Raw genomic sequence first — 23,996 nt, 5'->3', positions numbered from 1 at the left:
GCTCCGCCCGGGAAGGGAAGCGGAAGCGCGGCGGCCGCGGCGCTTCGCTGGGTGATGTCGCCAGGCGGGCGCCGACCGGGACCCTCTGGCCGGGCGGGGCTGGCGGCGGCTCTGCGGCTCTGCCCGTGAGTTGCCGCGCGGTTCCGCCGGGGGACAGCGCGGGCAGGGAGCGGGTGGAGCCGGGCGGGGGCCCCGGCGATGCGCGGTGCCGGTGTCCTGGATGCGAGAGGTGGGACAGGCAGCGCCTCCTCCCAGGCAGGGGCCCCGCACATCGCCTCGGGGGTGTAGGGATCTCCCAGCGCTCTGTGCCCCGTTCCCAGCCCGTCATCCCGCCGGGGCCGCCTCCGCCGCGGGTGGGCCCGGGCACCGAGCGTGGGGGAAACATCCCGGAGCAGCCCCGCTCCTCCTGCCTCTTACCCAGACCTCTGATTTTGGCTGTTCGTCAGGGGGAAGCCGCTGTTGGAGATGAGCTTTTGGTTAGAGCCAGTGCAACCGCTCTTCCATTCTTGCTCGTCGCCTTTCTCCCAGCTTTTTGTGGCAGAAATCTTATTTAGATGCTCTTACAGCTGTCATTGTCCCATTGTCAGCCTTTATTACCCCTCAGTGTGAGCTTGGATGCTTGGTTGTTTTGTTTTGTTGTTTTCTCCTAGCTAATGAACGTGCTTTGTAATCTGCGTTTCACGATTACCCCTTGTGGATGCAATCTCTTTTAAATTATTATCCATTATGAACCTGTGAAAAGAGTTAAGTAGTATGTGTGTATGTCAAAACTGAAGTTACTGCTGTGGTTATGTTTGTGCTAGTATGATTCACTAGTGTAGTTTAGCAGTCACAATGAAAATGTAGTAGCCTTCATCTAGCAACCAGAGTCATCTTAGGCTTTAAAAAAACCTAGTCTGATGCCAGAGTTCAGTTTCAAATTCACTGGGCCAGCATTCAAATTTACAGCTTTATTCTTTCTTGAAAAACTTATTTGGGTGAAGGAGTTTTGTGCCTGAGTGCACAACTGTAAGAACTATGTGACAGTAAGTCTAGTTTGCAGTGGTTCAGAATTCACTGAACTGCAAGGGCTGTATGATTTGGAGGGAAGGAGGATGTTTTCATAGCTTTGTTTGTAAGGTTTGTGGTTTGGGGGGTATTGTGGTTTGGGAAGCTGTGTATTTTTTTTTTGGTTTTGTTTTTTCCAAATATGGCCCTGGACCATATTCCTCTAAAGGAATTGATGATACATACCCTGCTACAGATTTGCTTTGTTTAGCTAAAGAAATAACACTCTTCAGGAAGACTGAGGTCCACTCTACACTTGGGAATTTGTTGTCACTGTTTCCAAAATAAAAGATTACAAGTCAGTTAGACCAATTTAGCAGAGAGGGTGTTTTCACCTTGCACTGTTGGAAAAGGTGTGTCTCACTGCGTTTGCATTGCCTTACCGGTAACAAAACAGAAAGAGGGAGTGCTTGAGTGAGAAATCAATGTTTTTCTGTTTTCTGCTGGTTGTAATTGTATTGTAGTCTTGTAAGAGGTCTGGCTCCACAGGAGAATTACTTTCAGTGAACAACTGGTGACCCGGTTTGATTTTCTTTCTTTAAAGCACCTGGAAGACTCCAGTGAGAATTGGAGTGTGATAAGTTAACAGAGAAAGGGAGTTGTTGTTTCCATCCCATGGATCCCTTGGGTGCTCCTTCCCAATTTGTGGATATTGACACTCTGCCAGGCTGGACTGATGCCTATGAGGCCAAGCAGCTGGACTCTCACCAAAATCCTGTTGGAAAGGCTCAAGTTGATGTTAGATCACCTTTTCCATACAGGAAAGACATCAATGAAAAAATAATCTTATGGTAAGTTCCATGTGTCCCTGGTATGTCTGTCATCACTTTTCCATTTACTGCAGGATCTGATTGCCTCATATAATGATCACTGCTGTAGAATAAAGCCTTGAAATCCTCTCTTCTAGAATCAAACATTACAGATCTGGGAACAAAATAATCTTTTTGTTCTCTATAAATTTGCAAGTCTGAGATTTTGCTCCACCACAGGTTATAAATTGCTTGCTCATAAGCAGTCCTTGGTGCAACAGTCTGGAGCTGTACTTCCTACTGTGATGCTGTGTGTTTAATATCAAAACCTAGTTGGGCACTTTGATATGAGGTTTTTAATTTTTTTAAAATATACTTGCTGTCAACTAGCTTTTTTCTGTATTCTGCTTTCACTTTTCTGGTTTAAAACAGTATTTCTTTCTTTCATGTGGTTTGGGCACTTCCTCTTCCCCTCCCCCCCCATTCTGTGCTTTGTCTCCATGAATCTGTTGATAAAGTACAGTGTGCTGAGGTGAACTTACTCCATCCGTTTTTATTTACTGTAACTCAGATTCGTGAACCTACTGTCTAGAAGAATAACTCTTTATTAATCAATGTGAAGAGAAAAGGATTTCTCAGGGACACAGATTCAGAGAACCTGTTTCTGGGTAATACATGCAGGAAATGGGACTGTTCATGGATTTCCTGAGCCTGATTAAATAAAAGAAGAGAGGAGTAAAAGGTTAAATATCTCTTATGACTTGGGCTTGGGTGTAATAAATGTGTGCAATTTCAACTATTATTTGAATCTCTCCCTATGCGTGGGAATCTTTATTTCCCTTCCTATGCTCTTTGATCCCAAAATCCCTAATGACTGCTGCTGTGACAAAAAGCAGGTCAGTTCTGCTACTCCTCTGTCTCTTACGCGTCTCTGCCTTGTTTATCTTCTGCATGTCTGATCCTTAAACACCAGAATGAACATGATCGAATTGTGGGTTCACAATTTGGGAACAAAAGCAAAGAAAACTTGTCCAGCTGCAGCGTCACTCTAGTGGTCTGAGGAAGAGCAGCAGCAGTAAGGTGCCCTGGATAGTGTGTAAGCAACCCAAAAGAAGTACATTGAAAAAATTGTTGACGATTTGAAAGTAATGTAGCACAAGGATTGTCCTCTTACCTTGAAAGAAAATATGTGGGTTTTTGGAACGTATTACACTCCATCAGTTTAACAAGCTGCTTTGCATGTTTGCTGTCTGAACTGCCCTACGTACAACTAGAACAACTGCCTTTTCTACGTACATCCCTAAGCTACTGCTGAGGCTGGGATTTTTTAAGGGACTGACAGTTTGCGTGCAATCTGTCTTCATCGGATAGAGGCAAAGCATGATTCAGCGTATCACAGTGTGCTATGCTGTGTGGGCACTGGAGTACTGTTAAAGCTTTTCCTGTAACTTGGCATTTCCTTGCTTGTCAGCACTTATTTGAGAATATCCTGCTTAATCGTACATTTAGCCTGCGATAAACTGTTTCCTCAGGAAAGGAGATGTCGCGTTATTGAACTGCACGGCCATTGTAAATACCAGTAATGAGTCTCTCACCGATAAGAATCCGGTATCTGAAAGTATATTCATGCATGCTGGGCCTGACCTGAAGGATGAACTCCAGAAGCTCAAAGGTAAGCGGCCAGAGACATTTTTATCTTATTGAAAACTAACTGTCCTTGCATAGCACAAAACATCAGGATTGGGGCATAAACTAAAAAGGTACAGCTTAGCCCTCCCCCCCAACAGCTGGTGTTAATTGTGAAAAAAAAATGGAGGAAATACACGCTAATTAGTCTTTTTTTGCTGTTCACATTCCAGATAATTGAAAATCTGTGGCAGATATTTGAGTTGATGAGCCCTTACTTTGTGATACAATAATTCCCATTGTTATCTGAAGCCATTTTGAGCAGTAGCTTATCAGACCTTTTGCTCAAGGGACCATTCTTGTACATCTTCAGATTTTGCTTTTGTCCTGTTCAGTGTTTTTACACAGTGAAGATGGGAATTGAAGTTCACCATTGCAAAAATTAAGTGGATTCTATTATACACTTTGTATATCCTCTTTCAGGATATTAAAATACACACAGTCTTTCAGGAAACTATAATAATAATAGATGAATTGATAAAACACTGCATGTCTAAATAAAGTCCTTGTGCCTGCTTAAATTGATTGATTCACTTGTCTCTTGTGAACAAGAAGTTACTTTATTGGAAAGTTACAAGACCAGCCCTAATGCAAGACTATTCTGGAAATGGATGAGGTTTGCCTAGATTCTTTATTAACGGAGTTTATGGCTGACAATGAGATTTAAAAATGCACAGCTTTTTTTTCATCTAACAGCCACAGGGAATAAGGGAGGAACAAATAGTTTATAGTTATCCAAGGTCATAGAGGAGTCTAATAATCTTCACAGGTAAAAATTCACATTTATAGTTATGGTACTAAGCTGAATTTTGAGACTAACCAGTCCCTGTGTAGTACTGCTCACTCTGTTGGGTAACAGCTCAGTCTCCATATGTAGTAACAAAATGGATAGAAGAGCCATAAAGCTGAACTCTCTGTAGCTTAAACTACAAATGAATAGACATCCTCTGTTTTTATAAAATTATGCTTTGCTAATTCAACTTGCCTTTTGTGAATAATCTGGAAGTAAAACAGGAGGAACAGTAGCCATTTCATAGCAGAGTGAAAGTTCAGTGTGTCCTGTGGGTGGAAATGACTGTTAAAATCCACCAGGTGCTATAGAATAGTTAGGGCCCTGCTATGTACTCCAGAATCCAAATAAAATTGGGTTTCTCGTGTGCACTGTGAGGTGGGAAGAGAGGAACAACATTTCAAGGAGTCCTTAAAGTTTGAGATCTGTCACCTCTGTAGGGAGTTGTTCGTCTTAGCTTCTTAAATTTCCTTTTACCATGCTGAATTATGTGTAGTTTTGCATCCTCCACCCCAGTGAAGACACTGATGTCTTCTCACTGTAATGCATTCTGCATTCTGTTCACAACTCCCTGTACATGGCAGTTTTCTTTTAACCTTGTGCCAAGAGCTTTTTGGAAATCGGTTCTTCTGTGACCCTACTGACATGTTGTGTGGGGGAGGAAGGAGAGGCTGGGTTACACCTTCAGCTTTTGAGCACCCTAAATGTATTTGTCATGGTAGTAGCAGTGGATGGAGAGTCTTAGTTAATAAAATAGTTTACGATTCTTCTTTCACCTCTGCTTCCTTTTTGCCCTCTTTCCCCATTTAGCCTTGAAATTGTTTTCATGGGAGAATGTTTGTGCTGAAGAAGTAAAAATGTATGGTCTGTGCTCTAAAGCTGTAAAATGGGTGCATTTTCAGTTAGGTCTCTCCTGCTTTATTCCTACTGCTTGGTATATATTCACGTTTCATAGATTCCAAGAAAAATCGTGATCTTAAAGCATGTGACGTGCTGACCCTTCAAAGGCCTGATCTTTCTTTAAGGCTCACCTACCTTATGTGTTCCTGGGAGCAGTGTTAGTTTTGATTAATGCAGAAATACTATAGCCTAGGGTAGGCTTGCAGATGAAGTACTATTGATTGCTTGGCTATCAACACATACTTGTTGCAGTCTAATGAAGACCTTCTGTAACAGCAATGCACAGTAGTCTTCCAACTTCAGTAATGCTTTTTCTCTGCCACACACATTTTGCAGAGGATTCAGAGTCTCCATTTTAAACTTGGAAAAAAGCTATTCTAATGTCTAAAACTTCATCGGATAAAAAAATAAGATTTTGACTTTGTTCCCACTTTTGCCACAGACCTTGACTTGTGCAGCTCATTTCCTCCTGTATCTTAAAGTAAGAATAATACTTACCGCTCATTTTAGGTTTTTAAGTTTTGAAGAGATCTCCAGGCAGAAGGCATTGGGAGTGTTATCTTCTATAAGTGTAGAGATTACTGATGCCATATCTGGCTGTCCAGAAGTGGAGTGGACTAGACTTCACTCGGTGAAGAAGGGGAGTTCTAGCAGACTCTTCTTCCAGGTGCTGAAGGAAAAACAGACTTCAAAAACAGTATCTGTTTCCAGAGTATGTAACTGGAGGGTGCTGTGAATGGAACAATTAAATGTATTGCTTGAATTTCCTTGCCTTGGGATGAAACATCTAGTCTGTCAAGAAAGTATGATCTCCATGAGAATCATATGTCTGCCTTGTGGACAGGAAAAACTTGCAAAACAAAGCAAGATACCTCATTCTGGAAGTATAAATGGAACAAATGTTTGATCTATTCATTTTGAATAGCTTTGTCAGCAACTGGTTTGTTTAAGGAGACTTGTAATAATTTTATCCAAAAAGCAGTCTCCCCAAACCAAGTTGTTAAATTCAGAAGGACTTTTTATTGCTGGCTGTATAGTATATTTGTACATCAGTTCTCTGCACATTATTAAATCATTTCTTCTCTGCTTTGTCCTTATATGCATAGTTTTAAAATGAAGAGGAATGAGCGCAGTTCTCTCCTCCTCAGCCTGCCTAGATGATGCTAAGCAGCTGGTATGAGATAGGGTGCTATCCTTAGTATTTGATGTCTTAAGCATTGACTTATATATGAAGTTGTCTGACTTCAGGAAGTCAGGGGCTCGAATACTTCTGGCTTTCTTACCATGACATGGACATTTATGTTTGTGTTTTATTTTTTCTCAGGTTGCAGGACAGGCGAGGCTAAACTCACCAAAGGGTTTAATTTGGCTGCACGTTTCATCATTCACACGGTGGGACCCAAGTACAAGAGCCGGTATCGCACCGCGGCCAAGAGTTCTCTGTACAGCTGTTACCGCAACGTCTTGCAGCTCGCAAAGTAAGCACACCACAAGTTGCACAAGGGTTTGCCATCTGTGCTACATCTCTTCTAGAAACTCGGGTCTGCACAAAGGCCAGATGTCTGTGCATACCTTCCTGTGTAAACCGGGTTTGGTTAAGGACATGAAAACATTAGTGACTTCATTGTATGCTTGGTGCCTTTTGTTATCTATGCTGTGGTGTAGATAAAATGTGAAGAGAGATCTGAGCTGGTTCAAGTCCTGAAACAGTGTAGCTAGAGCTGTGCAGCATTCAGTTACTCAAAGGAGAAACAGCATTAATGATTGCATTGGATTCTGTGCAGAAAAAAGCTTTAAATGAGCTCGCTCGAGCAACAACTTCATGTGTGTCTGCAGCCATGTGGATAAACCCACAGGCAGATCTGACTGCTCTATCAGTTCATAAATTTGACCTCTCTGCCTTCATATGAAAGAAACCTAAAATTCTAAGTCAAGGTGTAAGGTTACTTGTAAATCTACAGTTGCTGCAGCTGGGTTTGTAGTTTTTTCCTCTTTCATCAGTGGTATTTTCTACTTCCTCTTAACTAACAGGTTTGGGGTTTTTTCTATTTTTCTGTGTTTTTTCCCGTATTCTGTTCTTCTCCTGTGACAGCTGTTGTAATGGTAGCAGTCAGAAAATATACCTGAGCAACAGCAATGTTGGAAAATATACTTAACAATGTCATACGGCTGGGAAGATCAATACTTCCAGGGCTGGACTGTGCATTACGGTGCAATAGTAACTGTTTCATAATCAAGATTACAGCTAAAGTTTCTAGCATGTACCAGTTTTGTTCTACCTTAGAAGTAACAAGCAAAGTCATGCCCAGATTGAAACACGTTGAAAACAACTTTAAAATTCTGATAGTTCTGCATACAGAATGCCTTTCAGTCAATCTATTTTCTAGAGTTACTTTGGATGTTTGTGAAATTGTCTACAAACTGAGCTTGCTCAAAGTTCTCTGATGACAGTTGTTGACAGCTCTGCTTTACTATTCTGAAAATTTGGCTCAGTGCTGGAAGCATCCTACTGATTTTAAAGTATGCGTCACTTCATTCTGATGGTTTTCTAATCATAGGTAGGATTGAGTAAGCCATGTCCAGACCTCTAACAAAACAAGTGATAGGTCAGGTGAGGGAACAAAGGAGTGTTTGCAATACAGAGCACCTTCTTTTCCCTTCCTTCTCCTCACTGTCAGTCCTATACAGGAAGGAAAGTAATTTGGAAAGGATTACAGGGAGCTTGAGGGAAGAACTTAATTTAGGATACAAGAAAAACTGCAAGAACAGTGTAGCTGAGGTAGGAGGAGAAACCTGAGAACAAGCACCAGAGGAAACTGTGTGCAATAATTAATGGTTCTCTCCTTCTCTGCTTAATGGTGGTATGTATACATCTTGCCAGGGGAGAATCCTGCAAAAACCTGAAAGAGGGTTACTGCTGCATAGAGCCAGGGAAAAATTATTGGTGTTACCTCCTGTGCTGACAGACATTTGTTCACACCTGACCATCTATTCATTTGCATCTCTTTTTCTGTATTTCAGGGAACAGGCAATGTGCTCTGTAGGATTTTGTGTCATTAACTCTCTGAAAAGATGCTACCCCTTGGAGGATGCAACCCACATAGCACTGCGTAAGTTTGTTGGAAAGAAACATAAACTGTAAAAGTATTCAGCAGGTCACTTACCTCTGACAGATTGCTGTTGATATGGGGAAACCTTTTTTTTGGGGTCTGTAGTTGTTAGAGGCTGTAAAAAGGCCTTCCGTGGTTGATCAGGAAATGGAAGCTAAAAACAAGTGAACCTTTCTCTGTTGGGAGGTCATCAGTAAGGATCCACGAGTATCTGTGCTGGAACTTGCAGGCTTCAATGTATTAATTAATAACCTTGAAAAGGTGCTGAACAGTGAGGTGAGAGAGTTTGCTGGTAATAGAAAATTGTTCAGAATAGCACAGATGAGGCCTTACTGTTGAATAGCTATAAACGGACCTCAAGCAACAGTGAATTTGATCTGCTGTTTGAGTGTCATCAGCATATCCAACTGTAAACTGATATTCTTTCCCCACTGACCTACTCCTACGCGCTTCTGCCTTCACATGCAAAACGATGGGCTAACCTTAGGGAGCAAAACATTGAGATTATAATAGTTCCATGGAAACAAGGGCTCCCAGGAGTTCAAAACAGCAAGCTGAGTAAGACACAACAAAATTAAGAATGTTATGCAATGAATCTGTGCTTTGTTCACCCTTTGAAGATGCACATTCAAAAAGAATATGCTAGAGAGAGAAGTTGAGGAGGTAAACAAGAATAGGAAAAGGCAAGAAATAGCAAAGTAAGCTGAAGTCTCTTTCTGAGTGGAATATACTGAACTTGAAGGGAGTGTGGGAGATGTCTATAAATTCATAAGTGGCATGGAAATGGTGAATAGGAATCAGCTGTTCACTGTCTCCCAATGTAAGAACCACCAAACAAATCCAGTATGAATTGGGTTCAGAGCAAACAAGGGGCAATGGTTCTTCTGCTTTAGCTATTTGTTTTATGGAACTTCTTACTAAAAATCATTGCGAAAAGTTTTCAAATTGCCTTGTGTTCAAGAGAAAACTCTATTAAAGAAAAAAAATGAAGACCACTGAAAAGAAATCAGAAAATTTCCTAGGCTGAAAAAAATCAGACAGTAATGTTATACTCACCTGGTTCTTACTTTTCCCTTGCCTCTTTTTCATTTCTATTGGCCTGCTTCCGTCTGCTTTTCACCAGCCAGTACCTGGAGCTTCCTGCAGGGTGGTACTGCATGATAGGAAAGTTGTTGCAGATGGAAGGGGTGGGTTTTCCTCTTGCTGTGCAAGCTGACTGGAGAAATCTCTCTTACCCTCTGTTTAGCAGAGATGCTGGCGCTGGAGAAACAGATTAGTCCGTTGTTTTCTCCGCTGTCTGCCTGTTGATTGAGACATCTGAAAAGATCTGCTGACATGCATTCAAAACTGTTTGCTGTGGAACTGCACAACTGCATTTGTTATGTAAAGTAATGTTGCAGGTCAACCCAATTATACGTGAATTTCTGTTCAGGAAGTATTTGAAAATAGCTCTTTTTTTCCTTCTTCTGTCTCTTGAACTCCCACTAGGGTATTTTGTGTAGAGTAACTTCTTTCATTGCTGTCTTCTGTTCTCTCTGTAGGGCTATGTGCTACTTGATAAAATCCTGCTAAATCAACCAATTTGTTTGGACACTTTCTCTCATGATTTACAAATATAATTTTTTGTATGCCTCTCTGGCCTAGCTGGCTCCAGAGATTTTGTGTTGCTGACCCTATCTCAGACCACCTTCTGCTGTAGCTTGCTTATATTGCTTGCCTGATAACTTAGGGCACAGTGGCTTGTTCTAGGGTCGTAGCAATTTGCACAGGACTCTCTAAGGGAAGGATTTGTCTTGATTTTTCAGGGCCGTAGAATCACATTTCACAGTCTGAGGAATGCCTAGTAAGTTAAAATCAAAGAGAGACTTTTTCTCTATTTGTGTCTATCACTAAAGGGAGTGAGTGGAAGTGGAACTTCCAATGTGGCCTATACCTCATTTGGTGTGTTAAACTACCATTTAATCCCCACTTACCTACAGCCTGGAACAAGTTTGTATGAGTACTGATGGCTCTCTCCTCTTCCCTCTGAGTTCTTCACTTTTAGTTTTGTGTGTAGATTTCTCCTCCTGTTTCGCTAACTACATTTAATCTTCCTTGCAGGCACCGTTAGAAGGTTTCTGGAGATTCATGGAGAGACTCTGGAGAAGGTGGTGTTTGCTGTTTCTGAGCTTGAAGAGGTACCTCCTTGGTGTTCATTCCACCAAAATTCATGCGCATGTTTGATCTTTTCTGCAGCAGTGTTAACTCCTGCATCGTAAAGCTGGATTTGGATTTCCACCTCAGATCACATAGATTTTTGTTCTTACAGGCATCCTTCTGTCCCCTACTAGCACAACCTCTTTTCCAGTAGTGTTTATGCTCTTAGTAGTCACTGTGGACATGTTCAGAACCTTTTTGCTTCTGGCTTCCATGTTTCTGAGTCATGGACAGGAACCAGTACTAGTACTGATATCTGTTAGCCAGAAAGGAAAGCTTGCCTACAGATCACCTACAAATATCTTAAACACTGCTTGCTGACTTGTTGAAATAGCAAACTTGACATTTAATGATCTGTGTTCTGAGTGATGCTGGCAGTTTGACTATTGACCTCTCTTGTACATTGGACTTGCTAATGGCAGTTCCTGGGCAGAACACCCACACTGTGTTCAGGCTGCCTGCTGCGAAGGCAGACGCTGTTTAACTGAAGAACAAGGATGCGTGATAGGCCCTTCACGCATTTTTCTTGTTTGTAGGCCACTTACCAGAAGTTGCTGCCTCTGTATTTTCCAAGATCGCTGGAAGAAGAGATACAATCCTTACCTTACCTCCCTGCAGATATTGGCAATGCGGAAGGGGAGCCTGTAGTACCAGAGCGGCAGATCAGGATTACGGAAAAGCCGGGTGTTCCGGATGGTGAGTTCTTAACTGAACTTTGGAATAAGTATCTCTGTGTGAAAATCAGTGGGGAAAAAAGAAAAAGAAGCAGAGAGATGTTTTCCTACCTCAGTTCGCCTAAGGCAGGTTTTAATGATTCCAGTTGTCAGGCTGCCTCGTTGGCTTCATGGGTTCCACAGTAGTAACTTCTGCTTTCTGCCATGTTGTGTAGAGTGGTGTGGTTAGAGGATGCAGTAGAGCTGTTCTGTCTTTCTCGTGGGGAGAGGTGGGGTAGTTCATTCCCTTTGTAAATTTTCTTCCAAAGTGATTAGAACCTTTGAAGGTTTTGTGCAGAGTCTCATGCAGCCCCTAACTGAAAAAGGCATTATAGTTAATGGTCTGTCTTGTATACTAGCAAAGTGTTGCTTATATGTCACCAAATGTTGTTTCAAATCATATCATTCTATTGATGTGCATCAAACCAGTAGATATGCAGTGAAAACTAGCCAAAACTCCCTAAAAGATAGAAGAACTAGATCAACCCAGAGATCAGAGTTTGGAAATGGGTATCAAAGCTTGGTAAAAGTCTTTGCAAAGAGGTTGCCTGGATGTCAGGATTGAGGTGAGATATGTATAGCAAAGCAATTTAATATATAAATGGACATAGCAGGCACATTCTGCCTTATTTATTAAGCAGTGATGTGAAAGTTTTACACTTCATCAAGCAAAGCCTTAAATCATCAAAAGCAGACAACTTGGAATGAATGTCAAAGATTTTCTGCTTTTGCATAGCCTGTTGGGTTAAGGCTGAATATGCAGTGAGGATACAGACAATTTAATTTTCCTGTTCACAGTTTGATACCTACTGTACCTATTCCTGCTGATCAGACTCCAATCTTTTTTTTTTCCCTGTCCTACCTGCTGGTTAGAGTGATATTTTCAGCTGATCAGTGTGAGGTATTCAAACACTAGCTAATACTTCGTGAAATTACTATGTTTGCATATGTAGAAGTGAATTTGTTTAGTGGAATCCTGCACTCTTGTCCTAGTATAGCCTGTCACACTAAAACTGGGAAACACAGTTCCCATCCAGATTGCCCAGAGAGGTAGTGCTAGAAGCCTTAGCAATATTCCTTGCTGACAAGTGAGCCTGTGCTCTTATATTTCATCACACAGTCATGTTGTAAACAATACTATCAAAATGTCTAAACTCAGATTACCACCAGCTCTACAGCATTTATTCAAGAAGTGTCAATGATATAAAAAAAAACTAGCCCTTTCTACAGTACAGCTTCTAAATTGAATAAAGCTGCAGCATCTGTGCCTCTGCATACTTATTTTTCCCTGTGTGACAAGTAGGAGAACTGCAAAGCCCAAGTCACTCTCTCCAGACCTTGTTTTTCAGGAGAGTTGACCATTATCCCTTTGTTACAAGCTGATGACTAGAATTTCCCAGTTAGTTTTCAGGCAAACCAACATTTTAAGGGAGTCTAGTTATCAATCATATGCTCTAATCTGTCAGTGGTACTGGTGAGGTATCAGAGCCACATCATGGTACGCTGTGGTTTTTGTGTTAGTCTGTAGCATGATGACTGTGTTGGCTCACTGAGACATATAATAATTCATCAGCAGCATTGCTGTCCTGTACGCTGCTCGAACGTTTTACACTGCCTTTGTTTCTACTGCAGATGCTTCAGATGAAGAGGGTCTGGAGGCAGATTTGTCTTTCATTGGTTCCCATGCTTTTGCCCGCATGGAGGGAGATGTTGATAAACAGAGACGCCTCATCCTTCAGGGACAGTTGTCAGAGGCAGCACTGCAAAAACAGCATCAGAGGAAGTGAGAATTTGCTTGTCCGTGTGAATATTTTGTGTTAGTTAGCTGTTCAGAGGACCAACCCTTATGATGACTTTATCTGTAAAGCCTAATCTTCCAGCAAGTAAATACCGATAAAGCCTGGTGTCACCCTGGATTGATGTGGTAGCCTCTTTGGCCTGAAGGGAGAAGGGAAGGGGCAGTACAAGGAAAAGGGAAGCTCGTGATGAACCCAGGAGCATACCCGGTGCATCCAGCCAGCTGCCTTATCCATTTGCCACAAGATGTCACTGTTTTGTCACTGCTTTTTGTAGTGGGGTCACCTGCTTTCAATACTGCTCACTCCCGAGGCTCTGGGCAGATAGCAAAACAATTTTATTTTATTTATCAAATGGTATTCACCTTCCCGCTGTGGTAACCCTAATGTGCATAATCACTTCTTTAGAAACTAATTCCATGCTGGAGACCTCTTGAGGCATGGTGTTTGGCTTGTTTTGTCAGATGAGGCACACCGCTCAAAGGGAGAAAAAAAATCCATATTTGACACTGGTTGCTGTGTTGTTGTGTTTGGCTTCTAGACTTTTTCAAGACATTTTCTTTTTTTTTCTGTCTTTTAAACACTGACATATTTAAATGGAAAAACTTCTGAGATCTTTTCAGCCCAAATGCAACGCCACTATTCTTACTAGTAGAGGTGTATTTGTTGCCCTAGTGAAAATCACTAGGTATGTAACTAAGGCACTAAATTTTATCTTTTTAACTCTTCCTTCTTTAACAACTTGATAGTTGCTCCATAGGTTGGAAAAACGATTACAGAGAGGGCTCAGTCAGAAAAAGCTTGTTTTGTTGTTCCTGTCCTATATATCTTTTCAGGATTCTAATGCTAGTCCAAAGGGGGATGAGATCTGACCAGTTGTTTTTAACTTTCTAGTTATAATCGCTGGCTGTGTCAGGCAAGAGCTGAAGACCTCTCTGACATTGCTTCTCTCAAAGCCTTGTACCAGACAGGTAAGTTCAGGGTACTGATGACTGAGACGTACCATCTTAAAGTGAAAATACAAAATACAGTATTTTGTTTGGTCTTGCATATACAGTGGGTCATGCTATTAAGATAGAAGACTGGCCAAGAACTAGGCAGCACCTCTGCAGTAAAGCAGTAGTTCTGTCTTGATTGGTGTGAAAGACTGTGTGGTAAACTTCTAAACCGCTCTGCTTTAGCAGTCTGAGGCTACATGCATGTCCTGAATTACTGTAGGTTTAAATGTAAATCAGTACTATTAGATTAAACCAATGCATAAGGTGCTCTGTATGAGATAGTTCTTATTTTGGTCTGAATTACCTATACCCTTTTGTTACAAAGAAATGAACGTTGCTTTCAGATGGTTAGTGTAGAGCGTAGGCAGTTACTAAAGCAACTTTTAATACAGCTCTCCTGAACAAAATGACTTGCTTTATTTCCCTCAGATCAGGTATGTGTTGCTCTCCTCTGTATGCCTCTCCTAGTACTGGTGGCCCAGTACCATGGGAAGCACATTTTGCAACCTTGAGTTCAGTAGATGGGGAGATTAGGGAGAGATTCAACAACCCGGTGGAGGGTTCAGTGAAAGAAAACAGCTGCAAGGTCTTTGCAGCCCGGGAAGTAGAGGTGGGGAACCTAAGTCTTCAGTGCACTTTAGATCTTTAGTTAGCATCATATTTGGACACAAAATTTGCCATAGACTCAATGGCTTATTGCTGCTTTGCACAAGGATGGGAAGAAACAGGCAAGTAGTCAGGTGTCAAAGCTGTGTTTCTGCAGAGAAAGTCTGTTCAATGCTTTGGCTGATATCTTTGGCCTCCTGAAAATCTAGATGCTTACCTTGATCTTTGTGCAAATACAAAGGCTGTGTGATACCTTCTGCTCAGTAGCTGCAAATTTAAGTTCTTTTGTTTGCCTTAAACAAGGCTGTGTGGGCTCCAGGAGGACCATAAGGTGTGCTCTGGGAATCAGTGCATTGGATTTCAGAACTTGGTTTCTTGGAAGAAATTTGCTTCAGTGGTAGAACTCCAAGTGAAGTTTGTTTGTTTTTTTTAAATAAAAAACATGTTATTACTTGATATTTAGGTAAATATGGAGTATACAGGCAACATAAAATTGCAGTCCTTAAAACTTAACTTTTCAGGTGTGATGCATGCTCTTTTGGATCAGAATAAGTACTGATATAGTGAGAGCAGTAACTCTAAGCATATTTCCTCTGTTGGAAACCAGGTGCATTGCAAAAATTCTGAGCTGTGGCTGGTTCTCCCTGGTTTGAAAGGGACCAACTCCAAAACTTGGCATGACTGAGAGAAGTTGAGACATATTTTTCTTTCTTTTGTAGGTGTAGATAACTGTGGCCGCACAGTGATGGTGGTGGTTGGAAGGAATATCCCTGTAACATTGATAGACATGGAAAAGGTAAGGCTTTGTAAAACCAGAGTTGTGTAGGTTGCATGTGAAATGTTTAGACTATAAGAGGCTAATTATAAGAATAGTTCAGTGTTAATACTAGAAACATTATCTGTAGAAAACTTAAAAGATATTAAATAGAAATTTATTTTATAGGCAGATAAAAGTATGTATTCCCTTACAAAGCTACATGTGCTTTGGGGTGACACTTTTCAATTAGATACTGGTCTGTTTGTAGAAAAAATAGGGCTGATATGGACTCCTTTTTCTTCTCAAGAAGGAAGGGACTTGCCCTGCTTCTGTAACTGCGAAGACATGAAGAGTGAAATGTAATGAGTCAAATTAGTTTTTCATGGAAACGGCAAGAATTTATCTCCATCTGTTAGGTCAGATAGGCAAAAAAGATATCCAAGTTACTACAGTCAAGTTGAAGACTTGGAATGTTGGACCTGCTTCTGTAGCTGAAACATAATGCCATCCAGCCTCATGATTCCTGATTTCCAGATGAATTAAAGGAAGCAAATTAAGATGTAATGCAACTGTGAAAGGGTTCTTTGCAAATATAAATTTCATTTCTTTCTGTCTTAGGCTCTCCTATATTTCATCCATGTCATGGATCATATTGCAGTGAAGGAATATGTCCTGGTGTACTTCCATACGCTCACAAATGATTACAATCAACTAGACTCTAATTTCTTGAAGAAACTCTATGATGTTGTTGATGCCAAGTAAGTGTCAATAGGAGAAGAACACATTCTGGTCTTCCACTGTGCTATGCAAATATTTGTCATTCCCTTTATGTGGTTTCCCGTTTATTTGTGACAGAGTTTTGCTGGGACAAAGACCTAAATGACTTACAAAGGCAAGAAAAAGGAAGATTGTTTTCTTTCCTTCTCCAAGCCATCTCTTAAACCAGAAGTTCTGTCCTCTGCAGTCTCCATTTTGGAGCTGTTAGGGAGGTACACTGGTTGTATTGTCTGTCAGAATCCAAAGCTGGAGCATTTGGAGCCTGGCTTTGTTGAAGTATGTTGCTGGTTTTAAGGGAAGAGGCCTGGGTAACACTGGCATCATAATTTGTCCTTAACTTCCTTTCGCTGTCCACTTGAAAGACTGCAGGCTGTGATGTCTTTGAAAAATAACCATTCTGCTTTGCTGCTTTTTTTTTTTCCTCTTCTTTTACCTTTACATTTACTTTTTGGTATCTGTCCTTACATTAAATTTAACTTTTTAAAATTACATCACAGGCACTTAAGCAAAATTATCTGTTTTGACAGTTGGGTTGTGTAGGTGAATCAATTAGAAGTCACTTTTAAATAATTTTTTCTCTCTCTAATCCAGGTACAAGAGGAATTTGAAGGCACTATATTTTGTCCACCCAACATTTCGTTCGAAGGTGAGATAAATAGTACAAAAGAAAAGTCCATTTTGTGTGTTGGTGGAGTAGCATTTAAGCCTGTAGTATGAGGAATGTGGAGGTATATACATATAGAAGACTTCCAAATGAGGCAGTATCTTCTGGATCCACAGTCAGAACTTGAAATTCATTCTCACCTTTGATCTAGCTGTAGTCTTCCAGCCTTTGTGATAAGCTGAACCCCCAGTGGGGTGCAAGCTGTCTGTGCCCTGTTTTATCAGTCCTCTTAACAGAGAGGTGGAAGTTTTGGGTCCTCTTTCTTTCAGAGAGAAAGATTTTGTCCTTGTTGCTGCTGTGTGGTTGGCAGGGTGACAAACCATGACCAAAAACTCTGGAAATTTTTTGTGTAGTTCATGTTCTGGGTGTTTCACCTTTTCTTTCCCCACAAGGGGTATCACATGTGTGCTACAGATCGCTTAAGAGCTGCCCTGGTGAGGGCAGAGGGCAGTGTGTCAAGCAGCAGTGAGACTAGTCTGGATTAGAACGTGTAGTGTAGCAAAGAAAGATGGGAAGAATGCCTTTGATGGAGTGCAGAAAAATCCTGTTAAGCCTTCAGGGGATGAAAAACTGAACTCGTCATGCAGTAAGATGTTACCCTTGCTATGATCTGTGTGGGGCAACAGAACGTGGAGCTGGCTCCCGTCTGTACTTCATACCCACGACTCATATTGCAGCAGTATGAGTACTTCAGATGAACTGTCAGCAGCAGCCCTTTCTAAAATTTTTGTTTGTCCTATTAGAACAGTTAGAAATGTGATCCTCCATATTCACTTCAGATTAACCTCTGTGTTTATTCTGCTTTTTGCTGACATTGATTAAATTCAAGAAAATTATATGCCTGGAAAAAAAACATCTGTTTGCACATGTTCAGCAGGAATTTCTTTGACTGCTAAATTTCTAGAGAGTCCTTTCTTTGCGTGTGCACAGCTGGGACACCATGAGACTTGGAGCTTCCTTGTTTTTATGTAGTTAAGGCTGAGGCTTCCCAACAGCATACCTTCCAGTTTCAGTTAGGATATTAATTATTCCCACAGGGTACAGATCTGAGGTCTTGCATGCTAGAATTAGAGCTTCCAGCTCTGATGGTCCTGAAAATGTAGGAGCTGGCACAGAACGTTACTAAGGTCACAAAGTTGAGTGGAAAAGCTGAAGCTAGGAAGCACTAATATATTAGATTCTCAGCAGTATTTCATCCCCCTCCTCTCTTCCCATACATTTCTGGTTGGTTGAGAAACGTTTTTTTGGTGTCTGTTGCCATCTTGTCTGTCCCTTTGGAAACTGCAGTGGGACTTGACAGATCTGTGGGGGAAGCAGATGGTGGTGGGAACCAGGGAGGGTGAGAGACACAGAGTTCTCTAACTTGCTGGAAATAGTATTGGTTTGTATCCTATTCTGGCAGCACAGCTGGAGGCAAAAGAGAATGTGTATCCATGTCTTTGTGCCAATATTTTTTCCAACTGAAGGCAAGTGGGATTGCTGCTGACTGTTGCATGGACTACCAGTTTATGAAACATGATGGGGAATAAGCAGCAGAAAGCGTGGGGAAGAAGGTGGCTGCTAAGAGGGAATGATTTTTCTCTCTCCTTTTTTGGCAATTTCAGGGCTCTTGTCCCTATGGAAGATTGCTAGCTCAAAAGCTTCAAATTTCTTCAAAAATGTTTGGCAGGTTCGTCTTCCTATTTGGAGCACTGACTTCCTCCCCTAGCAGTAGTGGAAAATACCCCATGCCTCAAATGCAGGAGGAAGGCTTGTGCATTCATGTGACTTCCCAAACACATCACCCTTGTACATAGATCTCATTCTTAAATCTCTGATGTAAACTGTGCATTTTACAGCAGTATTGAATGCTGTCACAGCGAATGGCTGCCATCTGTTAGAGTCGCTTTTGCTTATTTATGGGCTAAAAGGGATCAAGAGGCTTTTCATCATGGCTTTTGGGAACTCAAAAGCCCCTAGAAAAGCATCATAGTTCTCAATGTGCTTCATGATGCCAACAGTGATTCTTCGTTTGGTTTGTAGATATGAAACTGTTGCAAATTATGTCTTTTCTGAGGATAATTGCCTGTCTAGAATTCATGGAGTTTGGTATGCAGGGAGGAGGGTTACAGAGTAACCGAAGCAGGGTATGTCATTGTACCGCCCATTTTTGTACACTGATCCTGAATTCTCTTGTGCTTTTGAAATTTAACTGTTCTTGTGATGAAATAGGCATCAGCAGTTTTTTAGGGTGGCAGCAACCCTTGCTGTGTGCACACTTCACTGCCAGGCCTTAGGTCAAGATACCCATGAAATGCCATCACAAGTTCCTTCATACTCTTGCTTGTAAATGTGTTTCTTCTTGTTATTGCTATAGCTGCTGATATATAAAAGAAGGGCTTTTGGGGGCATTTTTGTGTGAATCTTCTTGACTCTCTTCTTCTGAGGACCGCTTCAGACCAACCTTTTTGGAGTTCATGGTCTGAGCTGACACATAAGTGGCTGGATTTGAAACAGTCTCATCCAGAGAAATTCTGTTTTCAGAAATTGGCTGTGAATCAAGAATGTTTCAAAACCGAAACGTGCCTGAATACTCAAATTAGATATTCATAATCATCATAATCTTTGTATTTGTCTTGAACAATTTTTGTTTTGTTTTTTTCTGTAACAGTCCTAAAAGCAGTTTCTGGAGATCAGATGCCGATATAAAGGTTGTTGCAAATCACTTTTGTCTTTTTTGTATGCAAGATCCTTCCAATTGCAATAAAATTTCCCAGATTTTAGTAAGTTTGTCTTTGAGATATGACCAAGTTAAAGCATTAGTGACACACCTAATCTGTGTTGTGCTGGTTTTCTGTAGGAGACAACTGATACTTTTAACTGTGGTTTTATATCTTGGCAGAATGACTTTGATAGCCTTTTATTCAGAACATCAGGACATGAAAAATGAAAGAAAACTTCAGCATATGTCTAGATTTTTAACTTTGACTGCTCTGGTATAACTTATTCTGCTTTTAGTGTATTAACAGGGATTTGGTATAATTTAAATTTTCATGTCCAGTTACCAATAAGGAAATAGCTGCTCTTGTATTACTCTTTCTGTAACCTGTGATTATGAAGAATGGAGGTAATAGAAAAATTCTCTGGAGATGTTTCTCCCTCCTTCCCTTCTTTCTATGTAACTGAGTAGGATGTGTCAAACTGCAGTAGATTGTATTCTGATAGGGAGGAGGGGTGGGGAAAACCACTTTTCCCAATAGCAATTTTTGTGATGGCTGCAAAAATATTCCCTGTTAGGCTTTTATGCATTAAATATCCATAGCAATTATGTTTAATGATTGTCATTCATAACACACCTTGAAAGGCATGCTACTTTAGTACAAGATTGAGAAGGTATTTTTCATTCATTAAACTGTCATCTAGTGTCACTCATAAGAGATCTTATTAGAAAAATATAGTGAATAATAGATGCCAGTAATAATCTGTCTCCCTGCTTTCTGCTAACATAAATATCTAATTCTGCCCTTAAAACAGAGAACTGATCTCAATGTTCTGTCCTGTTCTTTACCTCCTTTTCACTTTTTCATTGTCCTTTTCTCATTAAAATATGCTGTTTTGAGGGAGGCAGCAGAGTTATTCCAAGACAGTTTTGTGGGAGTGACCTTTTCTTTAAATGTTCTATTCAGGCAGATAATTTTTATTGACCTAATGTTTTGGTTTATTTTAAACTCTTGCTTTTCCTCAAGGCTTTTCTTGTGGTTTTGCTTCTTTTCTGTTAACTTACTGCACTCAAAGTAAAACTATCCAACAGAGTGGCAGAATGGTCAAGGTTGTAAGGGAGGTTCCTTGGTCCAGGCCCCTCTGCTCAAGATGGGTCAGCAAGAGCTGGGTGCCTAGGACCACATGAGAAGTCCCTAATAGGAGCATTTGTAACTTACAGAGCAGTTTTTTCTTCCCCTTCATTCTGCCAGGAAAGGACAAGATAAAAAATAAACAAGAAGTAATACAATGCTTTTGGAGAAGGTAGGTTGAAATGATAAAGTTCGTGCAGTCAATCTAAACAGGAATATTTAATAAGTTGTAGAAGTGTCTTGGTGGTCTTTGCAAAACAAAAATTCCATATCCTATTTATATCCGAAAGAGAGAGAGGTGTGAATACTTAAAGTAAAATCTTGTAGAATAAGTTGGTAGACTTATTCTCGTAGAGGTAAATTGATAAGACTTTGATAAAAAAGGTGATAAAACAAAAGGACACATTCACTCAGAAGAAAGGAGATTCCGATAGAACATTTGAACAGCTGAACAGCTCTCTCTCCCTCTCATTGGCTTTCTGTGAAAACTTGAATGTAAAGGGTTGAAAATGCTTCTGACAGAGTCAAAAAGCTGGCTAAACTGGAAGTGAAAACGTGCCACTATACTGATGGGTTTTTGAAGTCAAATAGCAGAATAGCTGTCACTCTTGAACAGTAGAAAGGAACCTTAAACTGGCAGCTGGGCAGAAAACACTAGCTTGAAAGCTCACAATACGGTGCTTACTAGCAGTCAGCGGTGTGCACTTCCTGACCTAGTTATGTTATTGGGATGATATTAGTGGTTCAAGTTTAACTCAAGCCTGTTTAACAACGGAGTGTTATTTTGATCTTGAAGGTTTTGAAACACCACCGTGTTAATTTGTTTTTGTTGGGATTTATTTTCAGGTTTCAGCATGGTTTTTCACAACCTTTACAGTCTCAGGGCTAAAGGACAAAATCCACTATGTGGAAAGCCTTCAGCAGTTATTCGCAGCCATACCCCCAGAACAGATTGATCTCCCCCCTTTTGTCCTCGAGTATGATGCCAGGGTAAGTGATTGCATGTGGCCAGCATGAGTGCAGCTCTTGTGTTCTCCCATTCTGCTCTGTGAGAGCCTTCAAAGGACTGACTTCCACATTCTAAGAATGGGGAGAAGACAGGGGGAAGGTTCCTGGAGAGTCTAATTGTTCTGTGAGTAATGATTCTCTTAATTTTTCGTCTACATCAGCCCAAGCAGGGGCCTTGGCTAAGAAGCAGGATACTTTCCCATTAAAGCAGTCTCCTATGTGCATAAAAGGCAAAGTTCCTTTCCTCAGCCAAGGACTGTAACATAACACACTGAGAGTCTGTGGATAAGATAATATTCATGTTACATACCTGCCATATACCTTACACTGACTGGAAAAAAGAATTAGTATCTGTGTTTCATCTTCTCTGTCCCACATATTAACAAGCATGCAGGAAAAAAAAAAAAAAAAACCTGGAAAAAATGGAACCATAGAAGAATGCCCTGCCTTTGTGTCGAACCCTCCACCTCTTCCCCTCTCAACCCCACGTCTCTGACCAAATGATGGAATGAATATGGTTTGCATTGGCAAAATCATTCCAAAGAGGATGTGATATAACTACAAAGCAATAGCCAGACCTGTGTGTGTGTGCATTAGCAGCTTTGTCTTGAGTTATTGGCTATGCCAGCATTCATGGCTCCCTTGTTTCACAGCTTTGATTTCATGGAAGAAGTTCAACTTGTGCTTTGTGCTCAAAACAGAGGCAAAACTGAGGCCTATTTCTGCCTGTTTACCAGCACAGTCCTCTACTGGGTGAATTGTGGCAGTCACTAGCTTATGAAAGACATGAGTACCTAATTATTTCTGCTTCTTTGTTGCCATTATTGCACCAAAGTGTATTGGAGAAGACTTTTGTTCAATTACTTGTTCTGTTCTCATTGCAGGAAAATGGGCCTTACTACTCTTCTTATCCTCCATCCCCTGACTTGTGATCTGCAGTCCTGTGATGCTACCAGTTTCCCATGGATCCAATGACCTGATGCCTGCCAAAACCTGTGCATTTGCCCATGTACAGAATTCAGAGAGAGGGTTTTCCTTCCCCAGCTCTGGTATTTTTTTACTGATGAGATATTTTCAACACTCAAGCAATCAGAGAACTTTATGCCACTGTGAACTGTACAACTATTTCAAATATATTTATCCAATGGAAAAGCTGATTTAAAGATCACTAGAGGCATTTTTTGTTTGGTTGGTTGTTGTTGTTGTTTTTTGAACCTGTTACATTATTTTTCTGAACAGACTTCCTCTTTTCTGGGAAACCCATTCAAAGCATTCGATCGTGTTTTTAACTATGACTATTTTCCAGCTCTGTTTGTAATACCCATTTCTGACTGGTCTGTACAAATATTGTGTAGTACCAGCCTGACACATCACTCATCATATGATCTGTGTTTCACATCTGATTACTTTCGCTTTCTGTTAGTACTGATTACTTTAGTCTTGACCCAACGAAACTATCTGGAATTGGGAATGCCATGTCTGCAGGCTGAACAGAGTACTACAGCCAAGCCAAGATTACTCCAAGACTTAGTACCATAACTGCTAGGTGAGCTATGAGCCTTGAAAAAGTCCCTGTCAGTTTTCATTGGATGATGTGACATGTCAGGATGCCACTACCCTCCCAGTAAGAATAAAACTGAAAAGCATTTGTGGTTTCTTTTCTCTAACTATAGCCGTTTATGTTCTCCTTTGACATGGCCAGGTGTGTTTGTCTGGTAAGTGAATGCCATCTGCCTAAACTATGTATGGAGAAGAGGGGGAAATGGAGGCTCCAACCCAAACCTCTGGTGGCAGAGATTGTTTATTAGAGGTATCACTGTCCCTTTATTTGCTGTTACACTGACACTCGCTGATTTGTGATGGACGTGATACATGCAAGAGAGCTTAGCCACAGGTTACTTGACTTGGAGGTGAAAAGTGTTTCAGCCTGGCCATGGAAAGCTAAAAGAGAAGGCTCCCTTGTAAAACATAATTGGGGTGGGTGTCCCAAGTACAGAAGGATGGAATCCCTGGTAAGAACGAGTCACAACACTACTGAATATGAAAATGGTGGTATGATTTTCATTATTTGATTCTGGCTGCTTTCCTGCCCCGACTTGCGTCTGCTACTCACTCTTTATCAAAATTCAGTTTTCCTTGTTCTGCCAATTCTGCAATAACTACCTTGTTTAACCATAAGCAAAAGTCACTGTGAGACATCTTAGGAGGTGTAGTTATTTATACCCATTGAGTTGGTTGGAAATGATACCCCTCTCCTGTTTAAAGATACTGTAAATTGTTGGGATAAACAGGAAAAAAATCCTCTCTTGGTCACCTAATTGCATGTCATGATTTCTGTTTGCAGTCAGAGGTTTTCTGAAGTTTTGTCA

At 40.9% G+C, this 23,996-nt stretch overlaps 1 protein-coding gene across 4 annotated transcripts; it reads left to right on the top strand.

The window, feature by feature from the left end:
- The first annotated feature begins 2 nt into the window (after nt 1-2).
- On the top strand, nt 3-23,294 carry GDAP2 (ganglioside induced differentiation associated protein 2). Of its 4 annotated transcripts, none has more exons than XM_017814740.1 (14): nt 3-125; nt 1,592-1,838; nt 3,329-3,468; nt 6,497-6,650; nt 8,194-8,282; nt 10,383-10,459; nt 11,015-11,174; nt 12,824-12,974; nt 13,882-13,958; nt 15,311-15,387; nt 15,967-16,106; nt 16,717-16,771; nt 21,466-21,609; nt 22,512-23,294. In XM_017814740.1, the coding sequence occupies exons 2-14, from the start codon at nt 1,663-1,665 to the stop codon at nt 22,557-22,559; spliced, it is 1,488 nt and encodes a 495-aa protein (XP_017670229.1). In that variant the 5' UTR covers nt 3-125; nt 1,592-1,662; the 3' UTR covers nt 22,560-23,294. The 4 variants fall into 4 exon arrangements, with proteins under 4 accessions (XP_017670229.1, XP_017670230.1, XP_017670232.1 ...); XM_017814741.1 differs by lacking the exon at nt 3-125 and adding an exon at nt 211-229; XM_017814743.1 differs by lacking the exon at nt 3-125 and adding an exon at nt 2,368-2,538 and having other exon boundaries at nt 1,761-1,838.
- Nucleotides 23,295-23,996: the final 702 nt, after the last annotated feature.

Source organism: Lepidothrix coronata, unplaced genomic scaffold (assembly GCF_001604755.1).
Source record: "Lepidothrix coronata isolate B3197 unplaced genomic scaffold, Lepidothrix_coronata-1.0 Scaffold46, whole genome shotgun sequence".
NCBI classification, from domain to species: Eukaryota; Metazoa; Chordata; class Aves; order Passeriformes; family Pipridae; genus Lepidothrix; species Lepidothrix coronata.
Note: the sequence above shows the minus strand (reverse complement) of the source record. Positions and strands in the feature narration are given on the sequence as shown.